The sequence below is a fragment of the Sinohyriopsis cumingii genome, chromosome 2 (genome assembly GCF_028554795.1).
Source record: "Sinohyriopsis cumingii isolate HCF-2022 chromosome 2, ASM2855479v2, whole genome shotgun sequence".
NCBI classification, from domain to species: Eukaryota; Metazoa; Mollusca; class Bivalvia; order Unionida; family Unionidae; genus Sinohyriopsis; species Sinohyriopsis cumingii.
Window position 1 is genome coordinate 93301787 of NC_142962.1, and position 23871 is coordinate 93325657.

The 23871-nt window shown below is 34.0% G+C and overlaps 1 protein-coding gene across 1 annotated transcript in view; it reads right to left on the minus strand.

The window, feature by feature from the left end:
* LOC149805381 (uncharacterized) overlaps window positions 1-23871 on the minus strand; it is a 68437-nt gene that overhangs the window by 17375 nt on the left and 27191 nt on the right. Inside the window, exons 7-11 of the mRNA XM_089949857.1 lie at window positions 19653-19774; window positions 15607-15779; window positions 9868-10074; window positions 7866-8076; window positions 3286-3428 (exon numbers count right to left, since the gene is read on the minus strand). Coding sequence (XP_089805983.1) covers window positions 3286-3428; window positions 7866-8076; window positions 9868-10074; window positions 15607-15779; window positions 19653-19774 — 856 coding nt within the window. The remainder of the gene's footprint in view (window positions 1-3285; window positions 3429-7865; window positions 8077-9867; window positions 10075-15606; window positions 15780-19652; window positions 19775-23871) is intronic.

Genomic DNA, 23871 nt, shown 5'->3' on the forward strand with positions numbered 1-23871 from the left:
GCTCTGTACCCTACACTGGCTATCCATTTGATCCAGAATCAAACACAAAATTTGTTCTCTGTGCTATATTTCACTGTCGGACTCTAGTCCAACATACCTATCTCACCTCACCCATGTGTACACACCAGCAAGATACTTACGCTCCTCTTCTGACAATCGTATACTCATTATTCCAAGTATGAAAACAAAGTCATATGGACAGTGTTCTTTTGCATATCAGGGCACAGCAACGTGGAATGAATTGCCCACTGAACTTAGACACAAAGACACCATGATCACATTCAAGAGGGCTCTCAAAACTCACTTATTTCGACAGCAAGAACAAACTTAAAGACCTAATAATGTTTCCTACCTGAAATATTCTCAGCATGTTTTTTATTTTTTTAATGTTTTTCTAATTTCATGTTGTTTGCTTTTTTAATAATATTATTATGTTTCTTATCTTATAGGTGTTGTCTAAAGTTGTAAAGCACTTAGAACTTCTAAAGATTAGGCGCTATACAAAGTCCTCATTATTATTATTATTATTATTATTTAAAAAATTGGAATTACTTAAACAAGCTGGTAAAATGTCACTATTACAAGTCATAGATGTGACTAATAAGAAATCTCCCAATTCTAGCCATGGCACAGGTAATAAGCATGCAAGATGCTAGCCATGGCACAGGCAATAAGCATGCAAGATGCTAACCATGGCACAGGCAATAAGCATGCAAGATCATGAGCAATGATCAGGAAGCAAAATGTGTCAAATTGGAGGCAAGAAAAAAAAAATTCTCACAAAACTTATAATTTCTGAATAAAATAAAACTGCCTGAAAAGTATATTTATGTCTTGTAACAGAGAAATTTATACAAACTGCACTTGAATTCTAAATGGAAAATATGTCTGGTCTTCAAACATGGCAAGGTAATAGCGCAAAATGGTGACAAGACTCACTCGTTTTATGTAGCATATGGCACATCATATTAGGAAATCATTTTCTACTACAAGCAGTAAAAAATCAACTCATTTCATCATTTAAGAGCCTGATTTCCTGATATTATAAATTATCTAATAATAAATATTTTGGAATTCAAAATTAATTCTCTATATTTTAAAAGTGTAAAATTGAAAATAAAACAACTTAAGTTCATATTTTTGTCTGCAATGGTCTACCAGACTAAATTTAGTAACTGATACACAAATCTGGTGATAAGTTTAATTCATGTTTAAATAGGGATTCTATACCAAACTATATTCAGTAACTGATACACAGAGCTGTTGATAACTTCAATTCATGTTAAACTGTGAATTCTATACGAAAATTAAATTTGTAAAGTTAATGTGGAGTAAACCAATGAAAGTCAACTGGTGAATTGTTGCATTAGGAGCCATATACAAAATGATATTTGTTTTTATAAGCACAGAGATCAGACTTAAGAAATAAATACCTAGGTAAATCAGGACACCTTAATACCATGCACCTCTAATATATGGACACAACATGCAAACAAAACTCTGGTCATAAGCTATATACAAAACTTAACCTAAGTCATTAAAATGTTCAATGTAGGTCAGTGACCTTTTCTTTGTTGTAAGGGCATGGTCCTTATTTATGATTCTAGGATCTTTATCTTTTATCCTGTATTTTCTTGTGTTTTGTGTATAGGTTTATTTGCAAGGATGTATTTTCCTATATTTTCTTGTGTTTTGTGTATAAGTTTATTTGCAAGGATGTATTTTCCTGTATTTTCTTGTGTTTTGTGTATAAGTTTATTTGCAAGGATGTATTTTCCTGTATTTTCTTGTGTTTTGTGTATAAGTTTATTTGCAAGGATGTATTTTCCTGTATTTTCTTGTGTTTTGTGTATAAGTTTATTTGCAAGGATGTATTTTCCTGCATTTTCTTGTGTTTTGTGTATAGGTTTATTTGCAAGGATGTATTTTCCTGCATTTTCTTGTGTTTTGTGTATAGGTTTATTTGCAAGGACGTATTTTCCTGTATTTTCTTGTGTTTTGTGTATAGATTTATTTGCAAGGATGTATTTTCCTGTATTTTCTTGTGTTTTGTGTGTAGGTTTATTTGCAAGGACGTATTTTCCTGTAGTTTTTGTTACAGTTCATTATATTTACATTTATAAAACTAAACTTTTAATTAGCAACAGAGCCAACAGAGAAACAAAGCCTGAAACCCCTGTAATGCATGAAATATGGGTCTCAATGACCTACTTTCTGTGATGAGATTGTAGTACTCATACAGATACATCCCCTCACCAGGCTCCAAATTTCCAGGCATAATAGTAAGTGGTCATAAACTATATGCAAATAGTGAAATTTAGATCACAGCTCACAGTGACCCTCTTTTGTTGCAATAGGATGATACTGATATGAATCGTCAAATGGTCTGATAATTTAGCGTGATGAGAGCTTGAGACATAAACTTAACACACCAAATGTAACCAGCTATATATAATCATCGAGTTTACTGCTATTTCTACAATCTAAAGTTCAAATACAAATGTTTAACCCAAGTAAGAAAAGTTACTTAATTTACAAGGTACAAGTGAAATGATTAGTCATTTTATTTTGAAAATAAATTGTTTTGGTACACAAATTTACAAAAGGCCTCAATCTGATTACTCAATGACAGATTCTGTATAAAAACAACATTTAAGTCTGAAAGCCTTGCTGACTAAAGACTGGCTTACAGTAAGTCTTAAAATGACTCAATGAACATAAAATCAAACCGAATCAAGGTAAATATTAGATTAGTAAGGTTATAAAATTAATTTTTAAACAATAACTTGCAAGCAAAAACATTCTTACCCTGTTTATTGACATTTTGAAACCCCTGCCATGTAGTTGTCAATTCAACAGCATACTTGTACCTTAATGTTTGCAATTACAAAAAATAAAACACGAATATGATGAACTAGCAGGTGCAAAGGAAGCTGGAACATTATAACCATAAAAAATGTATTCTTTCTTACTCAGTTAATTTGAAACTACTCTTTAACATTGTACAATTTATTGTCCATATTCTAATACAACACTCTATGCAGAACAATACTATAAAAAACAAGAAAAAACCCAAAGCAAACCTGTACGACTCAATTAAAAAATATAACTTGTATTTAGCATGAGCCTAGCTATGGGGACAGCTCTGGGTCTTATTAAGTCTTATGATATTACTTCAAGCTTCATTCATATGTTGTGAAAAACCATGTGTACAACTGCCAATTAATCATGAGATAGTGGTTTATTTGAGACAGGAAGTTTTGTGTAGACAGACAATATAATTACCTGTAGTTCAGCAGACATACAGATGATATCTGAAGACTTTGGCATTTTTGGCACTTGGTCCAGTGGCAGTCCCCACTCCAAGACAAGTTCCTCATATTCCTCTCTAGTCAGTATATCTTCGGAGCAGCCCAGACTTTTCATGCCTGACAGATTCAAGTAATATAATTCTTACTGTGTTACTACATTCAAATTCTAATTCATACGGTTAGACCCAGTGTAAATTATAGACATTTTTAGCAGGAAGCCAATTATCCCCTATGATCACACAGAACAATTACAAGTCACCACTTTCATATTAACTACTTGTACAGCTTATACAACAAAATTAAGAGAATGATACTGTTGAATGTGGTGTCTGGCCTTGCTCTGTATCTAATTTGATTAACAAACATTAAATTCAAACTTTAATGTTCATGCCATTGCCAGCACTGGAAACATTATACCTGTCTTGTCATCTGCTAAAAGCAGATGACGTAAAACAATCTACTATGTCTTGCACAAGTCTGGACTGATGTTACTATGTTTTCTGATAATTTCGTCCATAAAGACCATTCAACAAATATAGTAAGTCAAACAGCTGTGTATACTTAAGTGCTCAAATGTATCAAATTGTAAACAAATAACTAATAAAAAGCCTTCAGTTCCATTGTATGATAAGATCAATAAAAATGTTGATGTGATGTTCAATTTAAGTTCTGGTCCTAAGTGAATTTTATACTGGTTTCTGGTCAACAGCATAAAATACCAAGGAACTTGAGCAAATGCAGGTTTTGTCTGAACCTATTTTTTGCCTATTCAACAACATCTTGTCTTCGTCTTTAATAATGTACTCTCTGTATACCAATCACTTGTAAATTCTGAATTAGTGCCATTAGGAGTACAATACACTTCAGTGATGAAAATACCAGTTTGGTAGTTGACATTATGTGCAATCCAAAATCGAATCATCAAATCTGAAATTTTATGCTGCAAAAGAAACTCAGTGTAGTTATTATCATCTTTCATCTTTTGGAAGTGACTTATCAAGCAGTAACTTGCCTTCTTAAAATTACATCTATTATCAAGACATAATCAACTTCTTTGTGTTAGGCAGAGCAAACAATACTGTATATGGTTTGCATGAATTTTACTAAATACTATTTAAATATGTTTGAATTTGATCTAAAATATCAGCATTTATTTTCATGCCAACTTAACCCTGTTATGTGTTTTACTTACATTTCCATACAAATGTATTTATTTTCATGCCAACTTCACTCTCTTATGTGATTTACTTACATTTCCAGATAAATGTATTTATTTTCATGCCAACTTCACCCTGTTATGTGATTTACTTACATTTTCAGATAAATGTATTAATTCACCAGAATGAAATATGATAAATATTTTCACTGCAATAAAAGTAACATTATAACAAGGAAATGTTAGCCATTTTTAGATGCTTATATGGTCTAGTGGTAAGTATGACTGCCTGGCATGCTGACAAACCAAGCTCAATTCCAATAATTTGCACATACCTTTTTCTTCATTTTTTTAAGTGTTGTTCTGCCTTGAATTAGGACAGAGAATTACATTACTACTGATATTTTCTTTGTCAATATACACAAAACATAGCAGAACATAAATGGTAAAAGGCTTATATTATCACAAGGGATACAGCAAGAACTCTGTTATCAGTCTGTTATACATATTGTTAACCCAACACTTGAGCATAACATTAAAAGAAAATTTGCTTGCTCTGGGTGAATAATAGATATATTTCATCTCATGGGTGAAAAACTACTCAATGAAATGTTATTTACTGATTTCAAGCAAATATCCTATCTATGCTGTAAATCAATGTATAGAAAGATAAATATATATCATATGGAAAGAGTGTCACAAATATTTTAGCTCTTAGAGGTTATTCATTTGAAACAATCACAGCATTGCTATAAAATAGTAATCACTACAGTGAAAAACAATTATAAAACAGAAAACATCAATTACATAAAAGCTAGCATTCTACTCTACTGTATTTCATGTGCTTTTTGTACCCTTTCATTTTTCGTACACCATCCAGTTATCAAACTAATAATTATTTAAATGTATCATCATTTTTCGTACATATCACTTTGTATTTTTTGAAAAATCCTTTCAATTATCAGATATAACATTTCTACTAATAAGATTTATGTTTGCAAATTAGATCCAAGATACCATATAGCCATTTTGTTTTTACAAATATTAATAGTGAATTGTTGCTGATAAAATGCAATGATTGATGCATAAGCTCTCATATTGTCATTACAATATCTACTGGTATTATTAACTGGACAAAAGCCTTCACAGAACATAATCCTTAATTATCGTTAATTAGTTCTTCTTATTAAGTCCATCACCATAACAAAACACCACATGCATTTTAAACTGAGTTTGGAAGCCATGTGATATTTTCTTATCCAAAACAAATTATATCTGAGTACATGCTAAAGTGAAGACCAAGTCCAATGATGAAATAGTCTTACTGTTTTATTATAGTCATACACAAATATATTATAAAAACCTTGTCATTTTCTATCGTCAATTTGAAAGTCACTAACTAGTTAAATTGATTCGTACATATACAATCTTTTAAGTGCTTGTACTGTTTTGACTTGGATATATATATTTTGTTATGAATCTATTCTACTATATACCCTTTTAATGTTATCTTTATTGGCAAGTTCAAATAACAAGTAATGTGCATGATTGCTGGTCTTTACAACATCTGCTGTATGGACAATGGCCTCAATAGCACGTCGACAGATTTTTGTTTCCCTAAAGAGAGCCTCATTTCCCTACTGGCAGCCTTGCTGATTTGACCTCTTCTGTCAAATCTTGCCATCTGTCTGGTTTCAACTGCAATAACCAAAGCTCTAAGCATATTTACATGTAATTAGCGTGTAAATAACACTGCGTAGCCATATGGTTATTGTAACAATGTAAATCATAATTAAAATAAGAATGAATTGTTGATTTAGAGGTGTTTATTGATAATGGAATATACTTGTCCTAATACACGAGGATCATCACAATTGTCAGGCAACTGGAAATAGTCTTTTTTCTCTTTGCAAAAGCTACAATTCAAAACTGCCCTGAATAAATACAGTCTTGTATACTTACAAAAAGTTTCTCTCTCTCTCTCACACACACACACACACACATACACACGCATTAACTAAAATGTGGTTTTTTAGTTCTTTATATTTTTTATTGTAATTTGAAAATTAGGTTGTTGTAAGAATAAAGGCTACTCTAAGTTTCTTGACAACGTGGACTTGTTGTGCAGACCTTCAAGTAGGTCTGTTTTTTTTCTTCTGACAAAGAAGACCTACTTGTTGGTCTAATTGATGTGTACAATTTGCCAATAAATAACACCCAAATACGTTCAGGCCATCTTAAACATTTTGCCAACATTATAAAAGCTCCATATGCTCTACATGCAGATGAGCATGCACATTGAGACATTATGCTCTCCCTCTTTCTCTCTCTCTAAAACCAAAACAAAAATCTTTTTGAGTACTTTTATTTTTATTGTAATTGGACTCTTGAGTTGAGAGCAGAATGAGACAGAAAATATATATTTTGTACATTTTTTTTTACTGTTGGGTTGTTGAGCAGTGTGTGTTCCATAAAACTTGTTTGGGTATTATCCCTTTATTTTTTGTACACAGGCAGGACCATAAAATGATAATTATTTATTTTACATATAATTTTTTGTACACTGAAGTTAATAATTATTTTTTCATGTACAAAAACTTATATGAAATACAGTATTATCATTGCCATATTCTTTTTGACATGAACTCTTGAAAGTCTAGAAATAACGACAAACTGTAAATTCTGAAACCTTCAAACAAAGGCATTGCCTGTTATCTCAAGCTTTAGTTTTCTAGAAATTTAACTTTTGGTCTTTGGTGGTAATGTCCCAGCTATTATGCAGGCCTACTACATACAATATTGTCCTACTGTCCTAAAACAAGATAGCTGCCTTTGTTATAATAATGAAGATAAATAACTGTAAATTTGTTTCTTCATTCATTCAGAGTTATTCATAACACTCAAATTTGTTGCAGTGGATCTATTCATAGATAATCATCTTACATAAAACTGAGATCCCCTAAAATATGGAAAAACACACCCCTTACAAAAATGCATGAGAGGGAATTCACCCTCTGTGTGGAAATTGTCACACAGAGTGTTATTAAAACGTGCATTCTTCAAAACCCATGATTCTTAAAACCTTTAGACACTAATTTTGGCTTAATTACAAAGTATGACCAAATAATTTCATCAGCATTCAATATGATTTAAGATATAAATTTGAATTTTAAAGTCACTATTACAGGGGCAAAATGTAATTAAGCTTCAATCCAAAGGACAAACAATATTCACATTAATTTGCAACTCATCTTTTATATAAAAAATAATCATGCGTATGTGCAATTCATTTACACTCAATGAAATGTAATCTTCTTTAAACAAAGTATATTTATAGCTGTGAGATTGAATGAGGACTACAATAATATACGTCCCATCTGGCCCTCCACACCACATACCAGTAACTGAATTTGTACACTGATCCTTGTCAGCTGACAGCTTTCTTGTTGGTATAAATTGCTCCTTGATTGAAATGTGCATCTTGTGGCAGGTGGGAGCAGTGTTGTCTGGCAAAATGCAAGGATTGAACTGGTAGAAATGGAGGGTCTTGGCTCCATTCAAGATGGCTTTGTGAATGCTTCTTTTCGAGTATTGGCTCTGATTGTAGATCTACAAAGTAGAGGGATTCAACACAAAATATAGGTCTTGTCTTCACAAATGTAGAAATATTAGGCTACAGTGACCCTTTTCTGAATGTATTATGTTGGACATCTAGACCATACACCACAATCAAGAATGCCTCCAATTCACTACTTAGTAAAAACTATACTTAACATTATTCCTCAATAAATATAAAAATTAATTGTAACAGTCTCTGAATGATGCAACATCTCCCCACCAGATCCATTTTTTTGAGAATATATAGTTTAACACTTAGGAAAGTTATAATGTTTAATAATTATTATATGAACCAGACCAAGCCCATGTCTTGCTGGATCCAGTTTGCAGATAATGGTGGATTTTTAAAAATTAAATTTGTAATTAATGAATTAACACTTTTTTTTGTGCCAACCCTACACCTTAGCCTCTCCTTCAGAGTTTGGAAATTCAGTTAACTGCATGCACATTTTTAATTAATGAATCGATGAAAACATATATTTTTCTCAAGCCTACAGACTGTGACATCTAATACAAATCCACTCTCATCTTCATATGATCTCTCCTACATAGTTAGATAATTTGGTTAACTGCCTATTATAATGTAGACTGAATGAAGATGGGAACAAATCTTTCAATTTTGAAAAAAGCTGCAAGTTACAAGGAGCTAAATCTGAGCGTATGGTGGGTGATTTTGGGTTTCAATGGCAAGTTTTTGTAATGTCTGCATTATAAACTTGCATGTATATACAAGGGTATTATCCTAGTGCAAAATGAAGCCATCCCTCAGTAGTTATGGACACTTTGTGCTAATAGTCTCACATAAATTATATTCAATTACTGTGACACAGTGCTGTCCATTCACTGAAGTGTTCTCTGGTACCACATTGTTCAAAATTATTCCTTGTTAAGTTGAAGAACATAATGCACATAACTTTTCTAGCTAATTTGGAATGACATGCTTTTATAGGTCAATGGCGATTTTGTATACACTTCTATACACTATACACTTCTATACACTGCTTCAGCTATTATACTTGGGTTCAAAGTAGTGTATCAAAGTTTCATCAATTATTTAAGAAATTATAGTTTTTCACAATGTACCTGTATAATAATTCCATGCAGATCTTTACCTTTAAATTCAGTTCTTTATCATGCAATATGGGTACCCAAAAGGCACAAACCGTGTACATTCCTAATTCCCTAGTCAGAATTTTGTCTGCACTTCTGTATTAAATATCAAAATTATTTGCTACCTCTCAGACAGTAACATGTCTCTCTTTACATATGCTTCAACAGAATTTATTATTTTTTTAAAGGAGATCTACTTGGCCTGCCTTTTCTTATATCATCTTCATTAGTCTCCCTACCATTACCACATCATTTCATCCATTTACTAATTCCAGATTTAGCAAGAGTTTTAGGTCCATAGACAGCATCCAAGTCAGCATTTATCTGTGTAAAGGACTTTCCCAATATACTGCATAAAATTGTATAATCATTTCTGTTCACAAATGGACTTAAGTGCCATTTTGCCACCATGTCTATATATATGATATAGAAAAAGATGCCTGTTATGTTATCAACTTAAAAATAGGATCATATCCTAAATCAGTACACTTTAAATTAAAGGTACACTTTCAATTAAAGCCAGGCACATTTTTAAGCTGTGTTGCATTGTTTAGAAGATATTGCATTTGTTGTAGAACTTTTAGATCAACTCCTGTATTCTTCAAATGCTTGCAAATTGGACAATTAATTTGTCATTCAAGTTCCACAAACAACAAGTGATGTATGATGCACCTGCTCTTCTTTTCCCTGTGTCACAAGCATGACAATCCGGCCCTCCCGTTTGCGTCCTGTTCTTCCCATCCGCTGGACAAGACGTATAGGACTCTTATGGGCATCAAAGCAGATGATCAGGTCCACCTCCCCAATGTCCAGGCCCTCCTCTCCCACACAGGTAGATACCAGAGTATTGTAGCCACCTTCACGGAACTGCTTCATCACCTTCATGTACAATATAAAGCACTGACAAAATAAATTGTGAGCAAAAACTTTCAGATTGCAAGAATTTTTCTCTTTAACAGACTTTTACAATTTATGTAATAAAAACATCTTGTGTAAAAAGTTGCAATCATCAATGTTGTTACTTTCTAAGTTCTAACAGTAAAGAAACCAAAAGCAGTATGACCAAATGTAAACCATGAATACTAATTGGTATATTCATTGTTATTCATGGGGTTTTCTGATAATCGTAGTACTCTTCATCACTAGGGCTGAAATGATACACCTGTGTCACATATTATTATGATTCACAATATACACAGCCTACAATATGATATAATTTCAATATACATATGAACTTGATGGTCTTTCCATCTTTAGAAGGTCTGTCAGTGGTAGGTGTTGCCCTTTTATGTAATTTACTAGTTGCATTTCCAGTATACATATTACAGACATATGTTTAGCATCTATTTATATGCCATTCTCTTCCATAACAAGAAAAAAATACTTTCAAACAGATGATCTATTAGTTGTCAGTGACTTTATTTCAACATTTTAGGCCATTTAAGCCTGTTCCATTTGATCAGATTCAAGACTCACTTTTTCTACCAGACACATTTATTTTGATCAAATAAATATATTTACTTCTTAATTTATTTATTTTCATTCTTATTTGTTCTGTTTATCTTAACCCCAATAGGAAGATATAGTTTTGTAGGATATGATCCCACAGGGCTAAAATTGTATTCAACTTTTGAATTATCTGTGTTTTAATTTGGCCTGGTATCCTGCTTTTTCAACATTTGCTGAAAGGTCATTGACTGGCATTTAACACCATTTTAGGACTCAAAAATCACCCACTGGTATCTTCATTAACATTTCCCAGTTCCAATAATCTGATACACTTTATGACTTTAAACATTATTGACATCATAACTAAAAACAGCCAGTATTTGCCCAACAAAATCGCCATCTGAAGATGAACCACACTGGGAATCAACCACTTTGGGTTTTCTAGGTAGCCCATATATTAAACATGCATTTGTAAAATTTCATTGATGGAAGGTTCAAACTATCACAAATTGCTTGTTCCAAGGCACAGTGTGCCAATGAAATTTAGTTTAACAACCATTCATATGAAGCTGAAGAACCAAGATGTGTAAATAGTTGCATACACGACAACAGATGTCAGTGCTACGATACATTTATTGGCGTGACTTTAAGGGTAATTGGTTTAATAAAAATTGTATACTAAACTGAGTACATTTTCATACGCAACATTCAAATAATTTGCGGGAGTTCTTGCACATCGCTGCTCTCGAAATGCCCGAATTTGTACCAATTATGCATGATTCGTGTGCCCTGTCAGCATATCAATTTAAGTACTTTTCAGAACAATTACTGATCACTTTTGCACCAAGTTTCTCTTTTGCTTTGCCAATACTTTCTTTTTATCATGCAGCAAATATGCTACATTTAATTTTGATTGGTGTTTTTGTTTTTTTTTACCTGGGATCAGAATAAACAATAACAACCAATGAAAATTTAATATAACATATTTCAGTGTGACACCAATAGTAGACAAAAAACAAATCAACAAAGAAAATTCGCATAAAAGTGGTTGATAAATGATGAGTTAAGTACTTGATTTTTCACCTCTTGAAGCAATATATGTATTGGTACAGCAGAAATACTGAGGCATCAATATATATCGATAAATTGCTTCACCTCTGCCCATGACATGGTTACATACCAAGTAATATAACTCCATAGACAACTGTACCTGAGAAGTGAGCTATATGCATAAATTAACACAAATCAACAGAATAGAAACTTTAGGTCAAAGTGACCTAATTTTCACTGACTGGGGTAGTACTCCACAAAACACATTTTGACGTCAGCCTGTTTGACTCCCTAAGCATCTGACAAAATGTCCTTAAGGAAAACCCTTTCTTATAGACCATAACTCATTGCAAAGGTAAACTAATAAACTGAATGAAATAATGGTCACAGTGACCTACTTTGTACTTGCTGGCAACAATATCATTGAAAATGACAAAAAATGCAAACCCTAACCTCAGTGTTGATATCTGGTTGATGGACAAATAGATGGACTTAGAGAAAAACATGACCAAGCCTGAACTACTTTTCAATCTGGTAAAATATTTAAGCATTAAACTAACATGCTTGGGTTAGAGATAAAAAAAACTCTGAGCTTGAATCTGAGATTGAGTTTCCACTCTTATTTAATCAAACGTGTCTTTTCAAAAGTAAAATCCTAATCTCTGATTTGTTGACACAGAATCTGGAGCCAAAACTCAAGCTTAATAATTTTTGCATCTTCAGGCCTGGCCATAATATTAAAATTTGTATGTGAAACTATAAATGTCAATCAGGTCTGAAAAACATAAGCAAACAATACTGCAGTGAAGTACATTGCTTCTGTAATCTAAAACTCCAGCACATGTGGAATGGTAATGGAATATACCATATCAGTGACTCAACCACAGAATATAAAACAAACAAACAACAAAAGAAGTTCATAATCCCTTTACAGTAAAATGTCAAAGTTCATAACAATAACCATACAAAGATAGTTTATTGTTAATATTAACACTGTAAATACTCACCTATAAGACAAGTCCAACTGAAAACTGCAAAGACCCAGACCTGCTGTCGCATAACGCTCCAGCAGATCTGAGTCTGTGCAGTTTGTTCGTAGTAATCAGTAGAACAAACAACAAATACCATGATCAACAGAAAATCAGGATCTTTCTTGTTTGCCTTTTGACATGACTTTTAAGGGAGCATTTGGTGCAGATGAAAGCATAAGAAAACAAGGTAAGATATGCCAACCCCTATCAAAATGAAATAGCAATGTCAGCTTCAAAACAAGTGTACTGTGAATGGCACATTACATGCCAGCCCATGTTTGATAGTCTTGTAAGTAGGCACTAATCAGGCATGGCAGACTCTGGACAATATTGACCAATAAGTTTGTGACCTTGCTTATGCTTTTTAAACTGCAGTAGTTATATCTGATATCTGAGCAGGACTATTTTCACTTGGTTGTTGTTGTTGTTGTTGGGTTTAACGCCATTTTTCAGCACATGATAGGCTATACATGGCGGCCAGTATTAATGGTGGAGGAAGAACCCGGGAAAACCCCAGAAAGAACAACCGACCCTCGAGAAGCTACTGGCAAGCTTTCTCACATATCCACATTGGCCGAATCCGAGACTCGAACCTACGCAGACAGAGGTGAGACGGCAGTGATCCGTAACGGAGAGCGCATTAGACCACTCGGCCACTCGGGGCCCCATTTTCACTTGGTATTGACTAGACCATGGGATGAATGTGCGTGTACAATTTCAGGTAATTTTCCAAGTAGTTTAAGAAGGGTAGTAATAACAAACTTGTTCTAATGGATGGACAAATGAGGGATGATGGACAACAGGACATAACACAATCTCTTCTGGTCTGTGACTAGCATACCAAAACAACATTACCCCTGCTCATGTGCACTAACCCCTGCTTCTTAACTGTTTAATAATGCAATCAAAACAATCATGACCAAATTTCATATATCTGCATGCTTATCAAATGTAACTGGTCCAGTAATGAATCTATTAACTCTCAATGTCATGAAAAAATGCCATATCTGCCACTGGACAACCATCCCACGTATATATTATCAAATACTGAAACTCCATGTCTGCCAATGAACAACCATCCCAAATATAGATTATCAAATATTGAAAACTCCATGTCCACCACTGTACAACCATCCCAAGTATATAATATCAAATACTGCAACTCCATGTCTGCCAATGAACAACCATTCCAAGTATAGATTATCAAATACTGAAACTCCATATCAGCCACTGAACAACCATCCCAAGTATATATTATCAAATACTGAAAACTCTATGTCCCACACTGTAAAAGCATCCCACATATAGATTATCAAATATTGAAAACTCCATGTCCACCACTGTACAACCATCCCAAGTATAGATTATCAAATATTGAAATCTCCATGTTCACCACTGTACATCCATCCCATGTAGAGATTATCAAATACTTTTAGTAACTAGACAATGAATAAAAGCAGCTCACTGCTTAAGGGGACGTCCATTAATTATGTCAACAATTTTTAGGCAATTTTTTTACCCCCCTACCCCCCAGTCAACAACTGTCAAACTTTCAGTGACCCCCCCCCAATAAAATTTTACCCCCCCACCACAAACTAACAATATTTTATACGGCTGGCTTTTATGTTAAAAATAGAATTATGGAAATTAAAAGGTCTACAAATAAATTTTAATACATTTTTTTACTTGTTTAACAGATTTCAAATTGACTATAACACTTTGAATTCATGAAAAAATATTCTAGCTTCTATCATCTTCCCACGGGGAAGCCAAATGTTCCTCAATTGTTATAATGGGCATAGTGGCTGATTCATTAATTTCTTGTGGAACCAATACACCCGACAAGTCAACATCATCTTCATCTAACCATTCTGCGCTTAACATCTCTCCATGAGCAATAATTGCCATCAGCTCTCTCTGTCTTTTGGCAGCCACTCATATTGGCCGAATTCTTTGCGCTTGAGGAGCATGTGGTAATTGCCTAGACCCAAGATCGTGTTGTCGGTGCTGTTGAACATGCTTCTTCAACATGACTTGTGAAGCAACATAGAGGTGACAGATTTTGCAGATGCGTTCAAGCAACAACAACTGAATGGAAGGACAATATAGATATGGAAGAATTCTGAATGCCTTTGCCGATCGAGGTAGCATGTTATCAACTTTCAAAGACTGACTGAAGAAAAGAGATGGAAATCTGTGGGCTGTTGACGGGCGAGCGAGTGTGTGCCATACCAACGCACCGACTAATTTCCTATTTTTTGATTTATTAAATTTACTGTAAAAAATAACACTGTTGACGTCAATTTATCTTGAACTCCCCCCCTCCCCATGTCAACAATTGTCAAACTTCTTCAAACCCCCTCCCCCCATTTTGTTGACATAATTAATGGACGACCCCTAAGAGGAAAAAGTCACATAGTATTTCTTGACTGTGGCAGTTCACCTAGAAATCATAATCAGACAGCTTTTCAAATAAAATCTACAGGTTTCATTTAGCTTGCAGCAAATAAATATCATGATTTTCATTCAATTGCTCTTTTCAGACCAAGATTCATTACATCTAGCAAGGGCCTGAACCACTGTGCAAACTGGAGTAAACACTCATTTGGTATTTAGTCCACAACATTTTTCACTTTTAATACAACTAATGAAAAAACAAAGCAAGTTTCTTTACATAAGGCCACTTATACTTTCACTGTACATTTGTGTGTTTTGTGAATAGAGCAAATAAATTAAAATCGCAGGAAAAACATTTAGTCTTCTAAATAAATTGCCAAATAATAGTTAATAATGTAGATGAAACTGAAAACAAAAGTTTTTTTTTTTATATACTGTTTACAATAGTCTTCTAACCTGTACATAGGATCTGTCTGTACCTCACCTTTAGTTGTTCTTTCTGTGTAAAACCTTTTGTGCTTTTTCCAGCTGAAGACTGACCAATGAAACTCATTACTTTGACTAGTGGGTAATGCTGGTTTAACATGTCAGTGATCTCTTTGACACTGTCTCTGTACTGTGAGAAAATCATTATTCTAGTGGCTACTCCTTTCTTTTCTGAAAATAAATAAATAAAATGAGTCCAGCATAAAACAGTATCTTTAAAAAAAATAATGATCTATGGTAATAGTGGGAGCTGCAATGGTCAGTGTGTGCAATTCACAATCTGAGTTACAGGTGTGAATCTTGCCAAGACCATCCCCAAGTAATATGATATGGTTTGTCTCAAGTCAATACATCTTATTTTTAATGCCTTTGCAGAAGTCTTTAATGTGCTGCTGTTCCATAGACAATAACCAAACATTCAACCAACTAAGGGGGCACTCACCATTTATTATGTACTTTTGAGAGAGTGATGTATGTAAGGTAAGTTGAAGTTGTTTGCATTTAAAACATGCACGGTGGAGAGAATGTTGGCATACCTCTATGCTACTTTTATGTAATGTGGCTGACACTTCTTTGGGTATTACACTTTTGGAAATTGTACATGATCTAAGCACACTGCTAACTTAAATGACTGCTCCCTTGTGGTAAAAAAATCAGCCTGAATTAGTTTAAAGTACACTATCCATAGCAGCTATTAAAATGGGGAAAATTAATTTTGCCAGACTAGACAATACCAGCTTCTGAAAGTGCAATGAATGAATTACCAAATATATAAAATGTAAAAAAAAATTATTGGCTCTTTTTTTTATACAATTTACCTCTGAAGTACAGGAAGTGAAAATGACCAAGTGGTGGTAGCACTTTTTTGAAAGGCGCACATCTGGAGTAAGGCCAAGCTGTATTCTCTGTAACCCATATTAAACCCATCAATCATACACCAAAATAAAGGAAATTAAAGTTTTCTTTGAACTATACTTAAGATATACAAGGTCTTTCTTAAATGGCCAGTATAACCAGTGAGGAACACCAGGGAAATTCTTTTTCTTTAAAATTCTAACTCTATGCAAAATATGAAACTGTAGAGTGCCACCTTAAAACAAATATTAAAATGTATGCAATTTTTTTCTTATTTTCATAACATTATATATGATGTTCTGAATAAAATGGTACATTAATACTGATGTCAAGCATGAAAATAAGATAATTATGCTCATTTTGCTCTTGTTTACATAATTTGCCATGAGGCATGTTTGTGTGAGTAGTGACCTTAATTATGGGGAATTTAGAAGTCTTAGAATATAGGAACAGAGTTAACTTAAATTTAAAAATATTGCATCAAGTAAATGAAATATATAGTGAAAATGTTTCTTTTCATTTATTTGCAATGAAATTAAAAAGTAAATGATGACAAAGCAAATTTACTTCTTCCATATTAAACAATAGGCAAATATTTTAGCCTCTGACCTTTGACCTTTACGAACCTCATCTGTTCCATCCCTTTTCAAACTGTAAAATTTATTGTTGACATCTCAGGAATAATTCTGGCTTGTTTCATGTTCCTGTTTTTCAGCATAACATTGGTTGCTATGTTGACAAAAAGTTATGTGCATTTTTAAAATAGCTCACTTTTATCATAAAGGGGAGGGGGCTGGACTTGTTAGAGACTCTGACACTAATAAATACTGTTCTGTGGGGTGAAATACAGGAGAATTGTTCCAAAGGACTGTTTTGATGCTTGTAACTTAAATGTTTCAACCATACAATCAAAGTTAAATCATACAATAATAATACCTATGTTCACCAGTTATTATGTACTTTTGAGAGTGATGTATGTAAGGTGAAGTTGTTTGCATTTAAAACATGCACAGTGGAGAGAATGTTGGCATACCTCTATGCTACTTTAATGTAATGTGGATGACATTTCTTTGGATATTGTACTTTTGGAAATTGCACATGATCAAAGCACACTGCTAACTTAAATGACTGCTCCCTTGTGTTAAAAAAATCAGCCTGAATTAGTCTAAAGTACACTATCCATAGCAGCTATCAAAATAGGGAAAACGAATTTTGCCAAACTGGACAATACCAGCCTCTGAAAGTGCAATGAATGAATTACCAAATATATAAAATGTAGTAAAGTTATCAGGTCTTTTTTTTATACAATTTACCTCTAAAGTTCATGAAGTGAAAATGACTAAATGGAGTTAGCACTTTTTTGAAAGGTGCTCATTTGAAGTAAGACCAAGCTGTAAAACCCATATTACACCCATCAATCATACACCAAAATAAAGGGAATTAATAGGATCTTTGAACTATACCTAAGATACACAATATCTTTTTAAATAGCCTGCATAACCATTGAGAAAAGCCAGGGAAATTCTTTTTTTTAAAAATTCTAACCCTATGCAAAATATGAAACTGTAGAGCGCCACCTAACCAACATATTGTACTAGTGTCTACCTATCTGTCTTTTCACAATGATTTACTTTTTTAACAAGCAAAACCTTTACTGGTTGGATACTTTAGCTTTTGAATCTAAAACCAATGGGTGTCTTCTTTGTCTTATATGCAATCCAAACACAAAATTTGGTCAAGACAAATGACACAGAAATAAAAAATCTTCGCTGAACAATATTTCTTCTCTCAGTCTCAGCGACCTTCCTAAACTCCAATTTATTTTGCAGAAACTATTTTTCTGTCTCTGAAACTTTGTCGTCTGACCTATTGATCCTAAAACTGATAGGTGCCTTTCTAGTCTCAAATGCATCCACACAATTTGATCATGGTTTGTAGCATAAAACTTATGCTATTTTGTGTACAGTTTTCCGTTTTGGGAGTCCCTTTGATTCTGACCTCTGATCTTTACGCCATTTAACTGAATAGGTCTCATCCTCATCTCTAATGCAAACCATCTATTAAGTTTAGTCAAGGCATATGGTACAGAACTTAGTTTTGTGAAAATCAATTTTCCTTCTTTCAGTCACAGTGATCTAGCCTTTTTAACTTTTTGATCCCAATTGAATATGTGTATTCCTTGTCTCAAATGCAAGCCATCTACAAAATCTGGTGAAAGTAGTGGATAAAGAACTTAATAAACAATGCAGAAAACAATGTTTTCCTTCTTGGAGACATTGTGACCTATCTTTGATATTTTAATTCCCAAATCAATATATCTCTTTATTATCTCAAATACAAATCATTTACAGAGTTTGCTCAAGGTATCAGTTACACAAGTCATATTGGCTTCAGTCTCTGTGACCCAGCTTTTTGATGCTTAAGGGAATGTACACTAGCATGGTACACAGTATATACTGAGAGGTTACATACCATGGTATTATAAAAAAAATGTAATACAACTGCCTCTGGATGATCTATATTCTTCCCTTAAGACATCTTTTTTCTCCCTATGCGAACATACAGTAAGTAACCAAATCCATAAAATGTTTCAATTTTCCAACATGTCCACTTACTGAAGGGTGTTTGCTTTCCACTGTTCTACTTAAGCTTAACTTAAATGCTTGGTATTAGTGCAATCTGGTTCCTTTTTATCTACATCACTAATATTATTCTGATGAGGTGCCTCACTTACAACCATGTCTGGGCCTTGTGGCAGTAATAATACTCTTCAGTGAACACATTTTTATTGTCTGAGAATATACACAGATTGAATTTTCCTGAAACAATAAAAATCTGTCCATGAATGAATTTTAAGACATGTTTAACAAAGAAGCCTTTTAATCTGTGCCAGCATTGATGAATCTATTTGAAATATAAACAGCAGTATATCAACGGTGAACCTGTCAAATACAAATAACATTGGAAACAGAAAACATCCTTGGAGAGAACATGTAAACTAGTTCATTTTAAAAACTAGTTCATTTTAATAGTAAATTACACTGACTACTAAAATTTATTTAAATTTCCCAAAGTTTCAAAACATCCAGTGTCTGAAATGGACACATTTCTTGCACTGACATGCAAGAAAATATCTATCCCTGGTATAGGAAGATTTTGGAAGTTGACATTATACATGTGAGGCCTTACCATCATTTGCAAAGTTCTTGAAATGATCAAGGACAATTTCCTGCAGCTTCTCCATTTTAGGGTGACCAGTAACAAATGGTTTCTTCTCCTTGCTTGCTGAACTTGATATAGAACTCCTCTGGCTGTAAAAAATGAAAGATCCAAAGATATATTTTTGTCATTAAGCACAAAAAAGAAAGAGGGGGCCCCGAGTGGCCGAGTGGTCTAAAGCGCTTTCCGTTACGGATCACTGCCATCTCACCTCTGTCTGCGTGGGTTCGAGTCTTGGATTCAGCCAATGTGGGTATGTGAGAAAGCTTGCCGGTAGCTTCTCATGGGTCGGTGGTTCTTTCTGGGGTTTTCCCGGGTTCTTCCTCCACCATGAATACTGGCCGCCATGTATAGCCTATCGTGTGCTGAAAAATGGCATTAAACCCTACAACAACAACCACAACAAAAAAGAAAGAAATTTTTGTTGGTATTTAAATATGTTGATATACCTCTGATGGTGGACACAGTGGAGGTAGGAGTTTCACTATCTGAGAGTGGACACATTGGAGGAGGGAGTGTTACTCTCTGGTAACAGAAACAATGGAGGAGGGAGTATAAGGCTATGGTGGTAGACACAGTGTAGAAGGGATTGTTACTTTCTAATGGTGGAAACAGTGGAAGAGGGAGTGTTACTCTTGATGGCAGACAATGTCTGTACTCAACACTGGGTTACAAAGGCAAATATCTAATGGAAAACAATTAAAATTTGAAAATCAATAAACATTGGTCTCCTTTGGAAATTTCCCATTGACCTTTCTTACTTAATATGCATTTTTACAAAGCTACTACAATACCAGGTCTCCATGATTTAACCATCATGAAAAGTTTTACACATTTTGTAACTGGTCGATCTGGCTACCTTTATTGAATTTAATCCAACTGTAGATTGAAATGACACCCAACAAATAAAGATGAGATAACTATACTGACCTATCCAACTCATAAAATTGTGGAGGAATACAATTTACTGTACAAAGCCTAAGATTATTCGATATTATCATAACGTCTTTCTTACATATAATTATTTACTCAAGTTTTTCTTTTAAAAAATATGTGCGCATGTCTGTACGATTTGACCCCAGGTACTGAGACATAAACTTTAATACCTCTCCAATCATCAAAAGATCTGAATAAAAGTGCTTAAAATATTCACCTGGAATGAGTTCTATGAAGTCTTTTTACACATCTTTCAATAAAAGCCTGACTTTGCAAAGACAGTTGTTTTGGAATATCATCTGTATTTTAAGATGGGATTCCTAATGTACATATCAATTTTGTTATATAACCACACTTGTTAATCGTGACCCTGATAACTCACAAATCTATTTATAAACCAAGTTTTAAAAGCTGGTTGTAACAATAAAGAAGTGGATGACGACTAGTTAGAGTAAAAATATTCAAAAGTTTTAAATTCTACAATGTCTATATAAATATTTTGATAGAAAAGAAAAATGGAAAACATACATGGGAGTCAAATCTGTTTCTTTGATAATACTTATCCTAAGCATAATATGAAATCCCAAGCAAAGGAAGACATTAACCATATCTTTTGGCTTGTTTTAGCCATAAAAGTGCTAAACTGTTATTTGCTTACTAAAATGGTAATTAGATGTGGTCTCCATAAGTAAAGAAGGGCTGGTGCCAAATTCACTCATTCATCAGTTACTAGTGAAGCAGCTCTTCCTGGGATGTAACTGTCGGAGGACTTGGGATAATAACATGTTAGAAGAATAGGTAAGAGTTGAATGGAGTTACCTACCCTGACTGCAGAGTTGGCCTCAGCCAAACAAGGCCTTGTCCAGTACAAAAGTGTAAAAACATGGGAATGTGGCAGATTTTCCAAGTAAAGCAATACTCCACAAATTCCTGTATTGCTGCCGTAAAGCTATAATCAGCCCACCCTATCTGATCTTCAGCAATGTGAATGATCCATGGCTCTACTTGACAAGGCATGGGATGATATGAAACAAAAGCCATAGTCAATGAATGGTAATGACCAAAAACCAGACAACTGGATGGTACTGTCGTTAGCTGATACATCATAAAATACAAAATGTGGGTAGACAGTATGGGCCAAGATCTGGAAGGCTGGATGGTATGGTCGGCAGCCAAGATGGTATAAAAACTGAGGTGTGGTTGGATGGCATGGCTCGTTCAATATTAAACCTCCTGCAACTGGACTTACACAGCCAGAGACCTTGCTGGGACATGTGGGGAGACTTATGCTACTTGGCATGTCTAGAATTGGGTGGAAACTCCCATAGAGTATAGAAATTCTTGCCCAAAGCAGGCTGACAGAAGGACAGAGAAATGGTCATTCAAGTAATTTATTAACCCCATGCAACCGGACATAAAGGGCCAAAGGCCATGCTCAGACATGTGGGGGGACTTATTTGAGCTGCCTAATATTAATTGGTGGAAACTCCCCCCAAAAATATAGAAATTATTCAGATGTAGCAGTGTCCCTGACAAGGCTTGCCAAAAACATCAATTCCTCAGTTCTTTGATTTCGTATGTGCAAGAAATTAGTACTCTCAGCCCTTTGATTTCTCACATTACTCCTTTTCTTGCCGTTTTCCTCAGAACTGTCGACCATGTATTCTCTGACAAACTGAACACACAGCCAACAATGAACACTTTTTACATGTGAGACACAAGTCATGAGATTTCCCACTGGCTGCATGCTTGCATTTAGCATACTTAGTCATCATGGTTGACTCTAAACCAACAGAGTAATATTGAAAGAGAAAAAAAATGGAAATGCATACATTTTTCTTGCTTAAATACAATCAGGATTATGATTCCAAAATCATTTCAGTTTGTAACCATTTCTCTGTCAAATATGTTGGTAAAAAACTCATTAGGGCTTACGTTGAAATGTGTATTAAATCAAACTAATGTTAAAACGATTTTTATAGTAAACTGTGTTCAATATCAGACACTCAATATACCTGAGGTAAAAAATAAAGTGTACAAACACAAAAATGAACACATTCTAACACAGTGCAGATGTGGTGAGCCATGCAGTCAGAGAACACTAAAGTTCACATAGGTGAATTTTTTTTACATAATTATAGTCAAAAATTAAAACAATAATATAATACCACCTGCAGAATAATCCTTAATACTTAAAAAAAATATAACAGTATTCTCAATGTATGGAATGAAAATAACACAAATATCCACTAGGTTTTGGGTGAAGTGAACATGACTTGCCATTTCACAAGTGAAGACTAACACAGGTACCAAGGTGGCAATGGGAGTACATCACTTCCTCAATAACTCACGCCCTGATAACTCGCGAGCCCGCTTATAACGCGGTGTCAGGCGTGGATCCCATTTTTTAAACCCGAAAATACCCCAAAAATGTATTTCTATTTGTTGAACTTGAAGAAAATCGCGATCAAAATTGGTAACGGAAACTTTGATGTATCGCTCATACAATTTTTTTACAATTTTCTTTCCAAACAACATTCCTAGTACCCCACAATTAACGATATGTAAGGAAATTTAGATCAATGAAAATGTCACTTACGCCGAATGGAGGCAGTACTTTAATAAATAAATACAAATTAAATAACTTTTTTATCAATTGAAATTTGTGTTCTAGTTCCATCTTTTAGTTCCTTTTAAGTGTAATCATCATAAATGCAATGTGTCCTCTTGTAATTAAAAGTAAAATGCGTCAATCTACCATAACAGCTATGTCTGCGAGCGTTTCTCTGAGAACCTAATTAAGTGCCGACCGTGTTTTGATAACTGAATTGCGGAAGTATTTGTTGCAATGTTGCACTGAATTAAAAGCTGGCCTCCTTTGTATTATCATGTTAATTATGTCTTTTGAATATAAAAAAAAGAGGTGGAATAAAAGAAAAGTTAAAAGGCACAAAAATCGGACTAACTTAAAATCTAGCGGCCTCGGTCATATGAACTCGCTTCATTTGATCAATTGAACACTGTAATAAACGTTATTGTGTATGTAACAGAAACTACCTTAAATTAACCGACTCTTTCATAACTGTGATCAAAGATGATAAGGCAGCCAAGTGAAATGAATACTTCGTAAAATATCGAGCTTGATTTCACAAATACGGACCATTGTGGGCAAGCGAATTTCAGAGAATTCTTGAACTGGCATTTAGAGATATCCACAGGGATGATAAGAAATTTTATTATTACTTTCACTGAA